This window comes from Mercenaria mercenaria, chromosome 18 (genome assembly GCF_021730395.1).
Source record: "Mercenaria mercenaria strain notata chromosome 18, MADL_Memer_1, whole genome shotgun sequence".
Lineage (NCBI taxonomy): Eukaryota > Metazoa > Mollusca > Bivalvia > Venerida > Veneridae > Mercenaria > Mercenaria mercenaria.
The window spans coordinates 16,418,245-16,432,397 of record NC_069378.1 but is presented as its reverse complement, the minus strand read 5'-3'; the positions used below and the strand labels follow the sequence as shown (position 1 = coordinate 16,432,397).

The following is a 14,153-nucleotide window of genomic DNA, read 5'->3' as shown; positions in this document are numbered from 1 at the left end:
AGTTGTATATCAAACACATCGTTAATCTATGAGTTGTATATCAAACAAATCGTTAATCTATGAGTTTTATATCAAACAAATTGTTTATTTATGATTTGTATACCAAACACATCGTTAATTTACGAATTTTATATCAAACACATCGTTAATCTATAACTTGTATACCAAACACTTCGTTAATCTATGAGTTGCATATCAAACACATCGTTAATGTACGAGTTGTATATCAAACACATCGTTAATCTATGAGTTGTATATCAAACAAATCGTTAATCTATGAGTTTTATATCAAACAAATTCTTTATTTATGATTTGTATACCAAACACATCGTTAATTTACGAGTTTTATATCAAACACATCGTTAATATACGAGTTTTATATCAAACACATCGTTAATCTATAACTTGTATACCAAACACTTCGTTAATCTATGAGTTGCATATCAAACACATCGTTAATCTACGAGTTGTATATCAAACACATCGTTAATCTATGAGTTGCATATCAAACACATCGTTAATCTACGAGTTGTATATCAAACAAATCGTTAATCTATGAGTTTTATATCAAACACATCGTTAATCTAGGAGTTTTATTTCAAACACATCGTTAATCTATGAGTTGTATATCAAACAAATCGTTAATCTATGAGTTTTATATCAAACACATCGTTAATCTGTGAGTTGTATATCAAACAAATCGTTAATCTACGAGTTGTATATCAAACAAATCGTTAATCTATGAGTTTTATATCAAACACATCGTTAATCTGTGAGTTGTATATCAAACAAATCGTTAATCTACGAGTTGTATATCAAACACATCGTTAATTTTATATCAAACACATCGTTAATCTATGAGTTGTATATCAAACAAATCGTTAATCTATGAGTTTTATATCAAACACATCGTTAATCTGTGAGTTGTATATCAAACAAATCGTTAATCTACGAGTTGTATATCAAACAAATCGTTAATCTATGAGTTTTATATCAAACACATCGTTAATCTGTGAGTTGTATATCAAACAAATCGTTAATCTACGAGTTGTATATCAAACACATCGTTAATCTATGAGTTCCATATTAAACACATCGTTAATCTGCGAGTTGTATATCAAACACATCGTTACTCTATGAGTTGCATATCAAACACATCGTTAATCTATGAGTTGTATATCAAACACATTGTTAATCTATGAGTTGTATATCAAACAAATTGTTTATTTATGATTTGTATACCAAACACATCGTTAATTTCTTATTTGTATATCAAACTTGCTATCAATCTATAATTTGTATACAAACACACCAAAAATATATAATTTGTATACAAACACACAAAAAGTGTATCTATGAGCAGTATACGAAACATACAGTTAGTCTATGATTTGCATACCAAAACACACCATTTATTTGTGATTTGTAAATAAAACGTACTGTTAATTTATGATTTGTATACCAGACACACTGTTAATTTAGTGTTTGTATATCAAACACATCATTAATTTATGATATTTATATACAAAACATGCCTTAAATTAATGACTATATAACAAACACACATCTGTGACATAAATAGGCTATCAAAAAGAACAAATATCAGAATAATAGGTGTACTTTCTGATTAAAATTGTGTCTTACGAGTGTAAATTACACACTGCATTGATATTACGGGACCGTGAAAGTTTCCAAAGACACAGAAGCATTCATGATAGAAAACGTATATGTAAACAAGAATTCACTAGAATTGTTGCACGGTTTATACCCTCATCGGAAAATTTATGACTAGCATGTATACCCGGACACAAAATGTCATCAAAGTCGGACATAGCTATATCCTACAATTTTTTTTTTCTTGTGTTTTAACTGAAATTTGCTGCTGTGTCGGCTTTGTAGCCCATCATCACTGCTCCTTTCAAAACGGCCAGTTTAGCATCTTCATGGAAGACAACTCTTACGTGACTAAATTTAGAGATGATTTTCTCCCTTAGATAAGGCGATTCTGAGTATCCACCAACCAAGAACAAAGTGTGGACACTCCATTCCTGACATGTATCTAGTGTTTCTTCTAATAGGCGTAGAATGCCATTAAGGGATGGCTCAAATAGTTCTTCCATTGTTTCTTTGTCCAGTGTTAATTTATTAAACTGCGGTTTAAACAGAACTTTGTCATTTGCGCCAATTTTCTCCACGACCTCTTGGAACGTTTCTCCAGTTGTGTTTGCTAGCACATCTAAGAGCGCATTTTCAACTGACATTGTTACGGCTTCTTTCTCACTTGAAAATGACTTTTTCTTCCTTTCGAAGTTTCTCATAAAGTCTTGATATGAAGCTGTGTGATTGTTAACAAACTTTGACCAAACAGTTTCTCCAACTAGTGTTGCAATGAGATCAGAGAATTCAGAATTCACCGAGTGGCCGCCGATTTCTTCAGTAGCTCTATGCAGTTCTTTTAATTCTCTTTCGCCAAGCACTTCAAAAACCCATACATCTGACGTGCCTCCTCCAATATCCGCTATAATGTATTTGTTGCTCTCAACAAACTGATCTTCGGCACTCGTTGGTTCATATTCTGAGCTTATGCCAATGCCTGTGCTCAGATTCATCTGCATGCAATACAGAGCTGCTGCATACGGCTCAAGAACGAAGCGTAAATTTCTTTTTTCTATACCCGCAGACAAGACGGACTCTCGGATGGTCCTCTTAGCCAGATCTGACCATGTCGCAGGAATAGTTATGATCCAGGAAATGTCTCCTTTCCGTAAGCCCTTTGCGATATCCATAGCAAGTTCTAGTAGGTTTTCAATCAGCATAACAAATATGTGTTTCGCGTCAACTGGTCGACCATTGCTGTCCCTGATTTCGGCTTTGTTTGATTGGTCCGTTGTCTTGGAAAGTGCAATTTTGAAATGTTCGAAATAAAAATAGTTGACTTTTTCTTCGTTCAGTTTGCTATACGTTTCTTGCGCTTCATATCCGAACGAATTGAAAGTTTTGTCTGGGTTGAGCAGAACTATAGTTGGAACTCGGTCATCTTCTTGTGTGAAGCCGTGGTTTGCGGTAAATATTTTCCCTTTGTAACCTTTGAACGCAAACGCATATCCAGAGTAAGTTGTCCCAAAATCGATAGCAATAACCAGCAGAGGATCTCGGAAATCGGGATCAAGTTTATAATCAGGTCGTTCCAGAATAATTGCGTCATTTGCATTCCCGGACTCTTCTATAATTTCACCAGGTTGGTTATGTTCATTGTCCGATGTGTCGGGTACTATGATTATTCCCCTTTGTGAACTTGGTTTACTTCCCATAATTTGCCGTATTTCTTTCCTGGATTTTCTGCGAAAATAGAAAAATTACATTCAATGCTAGATAAATCTGAATGTTACTTTACAATATTTTGCAGATTTACAGATTTTAATATCATATAACAGATGTCTGTTCCTTTACGTATAAGACTGAAATATCTTTCATCGTGGAAACTTCAGAAAGTAAAATGTACGTAGGAATCGACGGGATATTTTAAAACTTGTTTTGGAAGATTATTTTGAAGTAGATCGGATACATGTAGCAATACAATTGTATTCAGCTAAATTGAAAACATTTATGCGTTTTACTCCAGAACAACTAAGTATTCGATTTGTAGAGCTATCTCTGCTTTCTACAAAGTTCATCCGATTCATGGACGGTTTCAAAGTTGTATCAAGAACAGAATTATCCAAATGACCCATATTTCTGCACCAATATTTCGTCATAAATCTTTTACACTGTTAACAGAAATAACATAGAAATTGGTTAGTCAAGAAACCTGTGCAAAAATGCTTCGGTATTTGTAATTTATTTAAGGTACAATAACGCCGTATTATTTAAATAAGTTAAATATTGAACAGACAGAAATCTTGTGAAATTTCAGCGTACTTTTATATCTGCGGCACATACCACGACTTGAAGTCCGTGTCGCTGCTTAAAAGAACGCTGCCGTAAATCGTAAGAAATAATTTTTCCATATCTCTGCGTGTGCATAATTATGTTTTATCGGGGAAAAATAAGCGTGACCTAGCTCAGCAAATAACGATAACAGCAAACCTTGTTTATTGTCCCAGTGCAGATCAAATAAATCGAAGTGTATTTTAAAGTTTTGAACTTGACATTATCCTATTATACACAGTCTAAATTACACATATTTAATGATTACGAACTTTGAGATATTTATAAGCCTTCATAGCAAAAAAAAAAAAACACATAAAAACGCACTTTAAAATAAGTATGCACTTTGTTTTGGGCTTAGATATGAATCTAATATCAAATTTATTGATCGGCTAGGGTCAATTATACTTTTTATTTTACCAAACTGGTATGGTTTAAATATGACAGTCATGTGTTTAATTAGAACTTCGGGAAGTTTATAATTGAATATCGATTCGTAATAAGAATGACATTGTCTTATTGTAGCAAAAAAAAATAATATAATTCTTATATTTTATATTAGATATTTAAGTATTGCCATAACTGTCATTCGGTAGCCTACGTGATCGAGTGGCTAGGGGCACTTTTTCCTTGCACGTTCCTCCTGTTGGTTAAAAAACCCGCTTTTCCATGTCGGTGGTTCTAAAATGCCCGAAGGGGCACCTGGGTCCTTCATTTACCATGAAAACCAGGAAAGTCAGCATAAATTAAATGGTGTTAGTGTAAGCAACAACAAAAACAAACTGATAGCCATTAGCTCGAATACTGATGAAAATCGTATGAATAACATGACTTGAAACTGACATATTTTTGAAAGATATAAAGCTGTCATACCTTGATTTTCCTGTTCTTTTTATCGTCCTTTTAACTTTAAACCGAAAGTACGAACAATCGATATACAAATGGATCATGGGTAACCCGAGACTAGATTCTACTTTCGTTTTCGCCACTTTAATGGTTAATGTTATTGATTGATTTTGTATTTTAATTGAAGCCTCTGCAAAGATCCGACATAACATTTTGATATATTACTTTTTATATGATTTGCAAGTCCATAGTACATGTATGTTCTACACTAGTTTATATTTAACATGTGTTAACTAGATTAATAACATTCAAAAAATAAGATTGTGAAAATTAATGTCTTACGATCTGTTATAAAACACTTATTGAATGGATTGCCAGTCAATAAATGTATATTATATTTGTCCAAAACATTAAGGGAGCCACACCATGAGAAAACCAACATAGTGCGTTTGTGACTAGCATGGATTCAGACCAGTCTGCGCATTCGCGCAGTCTGATCAGGATCCATGCTGTTCGCTAATAGTTAGGCTTTGAAAGCGAACAATATGGATGCTGGTCTGGATCCATGCTGGTCGCAAACGCACTATGTTGGTTTTCTCGTGGTGCGGCTCAAGACTGTGTCTCAATCACAATCGGCCGTCACGGTGACTTTTTTTATAAGAAATACCAAAGATTTCAAAATCGTTCTGTTGCAGTCAATTATTGTACGTTAGTCAATTGTCAACAATTTTGCCAACTTTCAGTTTGAAAGAATGTCTACTGTCGGAATTATGCCCCATTCAAACAGACAGTCCACACCTGCAAAAAAACGTGTCAGGGGCAAAGATAATGCCAATTTTTTCATTAAATAAGTATCATGCGGCCTTACTTTTCTTATTTCTATAATTCATTGCAAGAAACAGCTAGAACTAACGAAAATAATCGATTTCTGTCATTCTTACCTAAAATGGTGTCGCTGATGTAAAACTGAGATGTGGGGAATCACCTTAAAAATCAGAATTTTGCCTACTTTCCGAAAAAATCTCAAATTTGCCCAAAATATGCAAATGATATGCCACGTTTATCTTAAAATGGTGCTTATTGCTCAATTCTGATCAGAAAGTACCAGTTTTACATCGGTTGAAGCAATTTTCACGAAATGCGAATTTTTCATATAAAACGTGTGATTAGCAAATATCACTTAAAGTGTTCCGCACATATTTTATGCCGAAAGCATCAGCATCTCGGTCATGTACGTGATCTAGAACCAGTTTATTACGTAATTCTGCGGACATGTTGCGATGGTTCGTAAAAATTAATACTAGTAGGTCGTTAGTGTAGTACATTATTATCCCTCAAACTTTAGACCCCGTGCTCTATCACTGAAGTGGAGTCCATGGTTTTATTTTAATATTTTCATTTGTTATGTTGTTTACTACGTAAAACCATATGGGATGTAATCTTTTTTTTTCAGACACCTAAGAAATGGACGCGGACAGCAAGTTCTTGTCAATCTAAGCGTGGCTATGCTCTGTTCGTCTATTATATATCTGGTCGGTATTGACCGTACGGAATCGTACGGCGGATGCATTGCCGTTGCAGTGCTACTCCATTATTTCATCCTTGTTACATTCATGTGGATGCTGGTTGAGGGTCTTTTGCAGTACTTAAGATTTGTGAAGGTCCTTGGAACCTATATACCAAAATTCATGACCAAGTCAATGATACCGGCATGGGGTAAGACTTTTTTCACAGCTCAGTTATTAAATGAATATGAGATAATAGAAATTCGTGAAAATCATGCAACATTAGAAATTAAAAATATGACTCAAAATGTGAATACGACTAAAGTTTAATTGTTTTGAATGTTTATAGGTTTTTGATATTTTTGCCGGATATAATAAAGGTCAAAACAGCCTTAAATATTATTGTGCCAAAAACAGTTTGTGCATTATTCATATTCAGGGCGATTTTCATAAATATCATTATGTAAGTACGAGTAGAAGTTTTGTAGATTTGACTTTAAATCTAACAAAACAATCAAATATTTAATACATTTTGTAATTCCGGCATAAAAATGATTTTGTTTTTCAGGGATACCACTGATACCTGTAATCGTTGTCCTCGCCATAGACTACGACATGTATTATGGTGGAAATGGATAGTAAGTCTCACATCAGATGTTAAACGCTGAAATATTGTATAAAATGCATTAGCTTCACTTGAAAGTTTAGTGACAGAGTAGTAAAGGTTGTTAAATTTGAATCACTTGCTCCTTACCGCCGTTTGTTCAAAACCTCGGTTAAGATAAGCTTGCCCGTTTAGCTCGGCAGGGAGAATACTGATCTACGAATTGCGGGGTCGTGAGTTTGATCCCCGGGCGATGCATATGTTCTCCGTGACGATATGATAATAGACATTGTGTCAGGAGTCATTTCGTCCTCCATCTTCGAAACATGTGTAGAAGATAATAGTAACTTGCGGAGAACAGGCTAGTTTTGGTATATAACTGAAAAACGTTTGAAAAACGGCGCTAAATCCAACACAGGCAAAAATACTAGATTCTTACATGCGGTTAAGCCTGGATATCCAGCTTGTTTACGAAAGGACTTAGTGTCCACATGCGCCTTCAGTAATGCACGGAGTCGTACCCGAGTCATTTTGTACCTTCGTTAGTCGCCATATGAACTACCCAACTAAAATGTCTTATATTTTTGATATAGACGTTTCGTTAGCTCACTTTGCAAGTGTTAGAGTGAAATTTGGTAAAGAACGCTTAGATGAAAAAATACAAGCACCAACGGTTCTAAATATGGTTTTGTTTTTGGAGAAAATTCCAAAGGGACCCCCGAGGCAGGTGAAACTTTTAACGGGATAAAAGCGAGAGAACGGTTATACCCCAAACGGGCCGGCGGAAAAAAAACAAAAGAAATGGTTGATGAACCTCAAAGAGCCCATGGGAAAAAATCAATAGGTACATATGGGAGAAGAGCAAGAGAAACGTTTGACGTCAGTGGCCCATGAGTGAAAAAAAATGCGAGAATAGCGTGCCTTCCTTTATCATGAATTAAAGAAGAGTAAACAAGAATTAAAGTAGAGTAAACAAAACTCAGGACAATGTTTTTTTTCTGTCTAGAAAATGAACTTGAAATGAAACTTCAGTAACGTGTAGCTGTGTTTGCGAAATGCCCTAGGTTGGCAAACGTAATCCAGAAACCTATTACCATTTCTAAAACAATATTTATGAATGGGGAGATCTTGGTAACTACTATATAATTACGGACTTTGAATGAACAACGAAACATATCACATGAAAGTGAACTTTTCATTTACTTCTGTATGTTACATAGTTATTTAATGTTGCTGAAATACCTAAACTACCTCTTTCGTTCCTCATGTTACATACTTCCATGTTATATTAAGCATAAATTATGTTTATCATTTATAGCTGCTGGTTGTCATGGAACCCCTTCCTGTACGCATTCATTATACCTATAGCTGTGATCGTGCTGGCAAACATAATTGTGTTCTTTATGGTGATGTGTAACTTGTGTTGTAGAAGGAAGCATAAAGGAATGGTTTCCAACCAGTCTGACAGAAAGATGGCATTTCTTCATTTCCAGGCTGGAATATCTATACTTGTTATTCTAGGTTTGTAATAAAATATGATTTTCCAGGCTGAAATATCTATACTTGTTGTACTAGGTTTGTAATTTTCCAGACTGAAATATCTATACTTGTTATTCTAAGTTTGTAATAAATATGATTTTCCAGGCAGGAATATCTCTCTATATATATATATATATATATATATATATATATATATATATATATATATATATAATTGCTATTCTGCGTTTGTAATAAAATATGATTTTCCAGGTTGGAATATCTATACTTGTTGTTCTAGGTTTGTAATTTTCCAGACTGAAATATCTTTACTTGTTATTCTAAGTTTGTAATAAATATGATTTTCCAGGCAGGAATATCTATATATATATATATATATATATATATATATAATTGCTATTCTGCGTTTGTAATAAAATATGATTTTATCCAGGCTGGGATATCAGTTTCAGTTTTAGATTTATTGGCATATCGGCATATACAATATACCTTTGGCCATTTACAAGTATGTCTATAATTGCCATTCTAGGTTTTGTGATAAAATATGAATGCCAGTCGGGTATATGATCTTGCGTTCTTATAATTAGAATTTTGCCACCTGAAGGTGCATACCCGTGTAATATCGATACGGCAGGTAAAAACTTATTTAGTAATATACTAAAATTGGGAATATTTGAAAACTGTTATCTTTGTATGTTTATATCATATCCTTTAGTGGACCTTGGGGAAGCCGTTATACTGAATGTTGTTATTCTAATAATGAGCAATGGTCCATGTGACAAGGCGGGTAGGAATTGGCTTCTTTAAGGTTGAGCCGTCGAATTATCCCCAACACCGCTGACTGATTTACGTGTTAACAACTTTTTGTACCCCCCGACAACAAAGTTGTAAGGGGGGTATACTGGTTTCAGGTTGTCTGTCTGTCCGTCTGTCCGTAGACGCAATCTTGTGCGCACCATCTCTCCTTATCCCCTTGACACAATTTAATGAAACTTCACACAAGTGATCAGTACCAACAGTAGTTGTGCATGGGGCATGTTAGGTTCTTTTAGAAAAAAAATTTGCAGAGTTATGACACTTTGTTTTTGTGTTACTATACTATATACATAGACACAATCTTGTGCTCACCATCTCTCCTCATCCCCTTGACACAATTTAATGAAACTTCACGCAAGTGATCAGTACCAACAGTAGTTGTGCATGGCGCATGTTAGGTTCTTTTAGAAAAAAATTTTTGCAGAGTTATGGGACTTTGTTTTTTTGTTACTATACTATATACATAGACACAATCTTGTGCGCACCATCTCTCCTCATCCCCTTGACACAATTTAATGAAACTTCACACAAGTGATCAGTAACAACAGTAGTTGTGCATGGGGCATGTTAGGTTCTTTCAGAAAAAAAATTTGCAGGGTTATTGGACTTTGTTTTTTTGTTACTATAATATATACATAGACACAATCTTGTGCGCACCATCTCTCCTCATCCCCTTGACACAATTTAATGAAACTTCACACAAGTGATCAGTAACAACAGTAGTTGTGCATGGAGCATGTTAGGTTCTTTCAGAAAAATTTTTTGCAGAGTTATGGGACTTTGTTTTTTTGTTACTGTACTATATACATAGACACAAACACAATCTTGTGCGCACCATCTCTCCTCATCCCCTTGACACAATTTAATGAAACTTCACACAAGCGATCAGTACCAACAGTAGTTGTGCATGGGGCATGTTAGGTTCTTTCAGAAAAAAAATTTGCAGGGTTATGGGACTTTGTTTTTTTGTTACTATACTATATACATAGACACAATCTTGTGCGCACCATCTCTCCTCATCCCTTTGACACAATTTAATGAAACTTCACACAAGTGATCAGTAACAACAGTAGTTGTGCATGGGGCATGTTAGGTTCTTTCAGAAAAAAATTTGCAGAGTTATGGGACTTTGTTTTTTTGTTACTATACTATATACATAGACACAGTCTTGTGCGCACCATCTCTCCTCATCCCCTTGACACAATTTAATGAAACTTCACACAAGTAATCAGTAACAACAGTAGTTGTGCATGGGCATGTTAGGTTCTTTCAGCGATAAAAATTGCAGAGTTATGGGACTTTGTTTCTTGTTAACATACTATGTACATACAGTCTGCATATGCAATCTTGTGCGTGCCTAATCTACCAAACCCTTGCACACAATTTAATGAAACTTGTGCATGGTGCATGTTACATTCTTTTAGATAAATATTCTGCATAGTTATGGGACTTTGTTTTTTGTTACTATACTGTATACATACAGTCTATATACATACAGTCCACATAATTATGCAGTCTTGTGTGCGTCAAATTGCAATGTACTGTGTCAGTGCATGCGGGGGGTACATTCATCACCTTTAGTGATAGCTCTAGTTAGCAATAGTTCATGCCGCGGAAAACATGAGTAATTACAATGCAGCAGTTAATAATATGCAAAATTCTCTTTAGCTAAATGCGGGACTTTCTAACAGCCTGTAACAAAATATGCCGATGTTTTACGACTTGCTGTGCAAATGAATATATTTTGAAAATTAAATATTTGTTTTTGTTATAGGACTGACATGGGTGTTCGGATTCCTTACAGTAGACAGCACAAGAATTGTGTTCCATTACCTGTTTGCAATCTTCAACGCTTTCCAGGGATTCTTTATTTTCTTATTGTTCACTTCGAGAGAAAAACAGGTATACGTATAAATAGAACAATACATAAATGAGCCGTGCCATGAGAAAACCAACATAGTGGGTTTGCGACCAGCATGGATCCAGACCAGCCTGCGCATCCGCGCAGTCTGGTCAGACTCCATGCTGTTCGCTTTTAAAGCCTATTGGAATTGGAGAAACTGCTAGCGAACAGCATGGATCCTGACCAGACTGCGCGGATGCGCAGGCTGGTCTGGATCCTTGCTGGTCGCAAACCCACTATGTTGGTTCTCTCATGGCACGGCTCAAATATTCTTATTTTGTATTGTAATTAAATTATAAGTCAGTTTGTCATAAACCTGTTACTTTCCCTGTATTCGCGTTCTTTCATGAGCGTACAGGGAAATAAAGTTTTCTCGTATATAACTTCAAACCTTTCTTGCAAAGTGAATTATATGTAGTCCGACCTTTCGAAGAAGAGGTATCTAGCGTTTGGACTCGATTTGGTTATTTTTTGTATGTAAGCGGGTATCTCAGTAACCACACTGACACGTTGCACATGTTTCATATCTCTAATATGCTTTTTTTTTTAAAAGTATGCCCCTTTGTCGACTTGAGCAATTTTAGCATTGTTGTCCTCTGACAACTCTGTTTAATACGTTAAACGCACTGACCTTAACACGCAAAACAAAGTTACAAAGTTTGCACTATGTAAGGACCAGTTTTGTTTTTGGTAACAACGCACTGACTTTAACTTGTAAAACAAAGTTACAAAGTTTGCACTATGTAAGGACCAGTTTTGTGTTTGGTAACATTTCATAAACTAAACCTTAAAGGCGCTGACCTCCAGATTTTGGCTAAAATAATCTTTCTTTGGAATTGAAGTTTGGTCACATGAATATTAGAATAGGAGTTTTTGTTTTTAAACTAACTTAAAAATGCCAGACCAAGAACAAAGCGATGCCCGCGTCCGGAATCGAACCCGAGCCGCCGCAACAGTAAAAAAATTTCCGCTGTCTTTTCGATTTTCATTGTAAGATTTGTAACATCAACTGACTTTGTGTTTTCATGACACATAGTCTGTCGGTAATAAAGTTTCAAAGCTTTCTTAAGAAATTTAGCATTAATTTCCTGATACTCTTTCTTTAGTTGTCGTACGATCTGGAGGCCAGTGCCTTTAACATGCCACATTATTCTATATTTAGTATGTTATATTGCAATTTATGACTAAGGTTATTGACTAGGACAAACTCGACAACATGAACTTAAGTCCTAAACATTTTGTGTTGCAGCAATAATGACGATATCAAAATACTTTCAGATACGAAAAGCCTGGAGAAAGTTATGTTGCAAAGCATCACCATATAAGAGCACAACCAGTGGAAGCGGAACAGATTCACACCCGAGTAAAAAGTCTGCCGATACCACAAACAGCACTGGATTGCTGAGCAAGTCAGGAGGCTCGAGTTCCATCGCGACCAATGGGGACAGGAAAAATGGTAATGGTTTTAACCATTTTGATAACCCCCAGTACGATAACGGAATCTGAGAGACACTGGAAAGAACAGAAGCGGAAACATGAATAAGACGATGAGCGCCATTTTAGTAGCGGAATATAGATGTAGGCATACAGACACTAAATAGAAAAATGGCGCGAAAAAAATGGTAGTCGCATAATGGCGGATACAAATAGTCCTCAGTTTTTTCGCTGTGTAGAGCTATTTTCCTCATTTTCTTTGCAATTTTTTTGGTAAAATCACATGACAGATCTATGCTTGACATGAAGATAGCATTTTGATCATGAAATAACACCATGACAAAATTTTTCATGGAAACTTAGATCATACACCACCAGTATAATTTGGGGTCTCATTTTTAAGCTGATTTTGCAGTTTGTGTGTTTGACTGAAATTATTTTTCTTGCATCAAACATGACCCCCACTTTTCTTTTGATTTTTATTTAGCACTGACAATATTCTTCAAGAAAATGTAGTTTACAGACATTTAAAATGGGTCCTGATGTGTGCTGCGGCCATTAGAAATAGGTCAATTTTATATAGAATAAAGAACAACAACTATTTAGTGTGTTATAACCTGTATTGTAAATAACACCAGCACGCATGCGCGATGTGAGCATAAATCTGATATGCATATAATGTAAATAACAGCAGCGCGTATGCGCGATGTGATCATGGATTAGACATAAGCACCATTTTAGCAATCCCCACGCACGGGTACTAAACAGTGCCTGCGGTACTGACTGTGCCGACGAGGATTGAAGGCACTTCGCTTCCTGTACCGCAGGTACTTCGTCAATGTTTACAAAACGAGCGAGATCGGTGAGTGATTTTTGTCATTTTTGTCATTTTGTTACTGCATGGAGTATTTTTTCAAAAATCGGGGAATGTAGCGGGGTGTAGATGTATCTTATCTACATATCCATGCTAACATTTGTGGCAAATGATCAATTTCCTAGAAACGTAAGGACAAATAAGTTGAGAATGAAACGTGATTTTTTCACATCAGTGACTGTTTACATTCGATTTCTTTTCGCTGACCCAAACGATGTCGTCTCTGCCGTCGTAAATTATATTTATAAATGACATGTGATTTGCTAAAACATAAAATGTGTCCAGAAAATTCCGAATTTGAACGTTATGCCAATTTTGGAAAAGTGCCGCAGGCATTTTGACGATGCCGCAGCCCTTCGAGGTGCCGCAGGCACTTCGAAAAGTTTCATAAATTTGGCCCATAACTAACCAAATCTCAAATAAATCGCATTCGTACGATTATATTTTATATTCACAATATAAAAAGTTTAGCAATCGGTTTATCATCGCGGGTAATCTTAAACTATAGTGCGCGATTGTTCCGGTCAGTTGAAGCAAACTGTATTTCCAAAACATTATGCTTTTTGAAAATTTCCTTCTCTGGTCGTCCTATGCTGCTCGATATGTTTTTTTTTAAAGTTTTGTTTGCAGGGAATAAAATAGGTTTTCACGTACATGTAAAAACTATTAAAATTCTCCCGTTTGATCTTTTATGAGCTATACTTATTAAGTTCTCCTTTTTTCTGAAAACATTTTTAAAATATT

General features: G+C 35.3%; 2 protein-coding genes across 2 annotated transcripts in view; one reads left to right on the top strand and one right to left on the bottom strand.

Annotated features, from left to right (window-relative positions):
* Positions 1-13,393, top strand: part of LOC123538400 (uncharacterized) — a 47,311-nt gene extending 33,918 nt beyond the window's left edge. The window contains exons 20-24 of the mRNA XM_053530578.1: positions 6,227-6,489; positions 6,847-6,916; positions 8,201-8,403; positions 10,973-11,100; positions 12,380-13,393. Of these exons, the coding sequence (XP_053386553.1) occupies positions 6,227-6,489; positions 6,847-6,916; positions 8,201-8,403; positions 10,973-11,100; positions 12,380-12,607 (892 nt within the window). The 3' untranslated portion in view covers positions 12,608-13,393. The remainder of the gene's footprint in view (positions 1-6,226; positions 6,490-6,846; positions 6,917-8,200; positions 8,404-10,972; positions 11,101-12,379) is intronic.
* On the bottom strand, positions 1,746-5,219 carry LOC123538401 (heat shock 70 kDa protein 12A-like). The gene is made up of 2 exons (XM_045322482.2): positions 4,801-5,219; positions 1,746-3,339 (listed from the first exon to the last, which is right to left on the bottom strand). Exons 1-2 carry the CDS (start codon positions 4,983-4,985, stop codon positions 1,866-1,868), a joined length of 1,659 nt encoding a protein of 552 aa, XP_045178417.2. The 5' UTR covers positions 4,986-5,219; the 3' UTR covers positions 1,746-1,865.
* Positions 13,394-14,153: the final 760 nt, after the last annotated feature.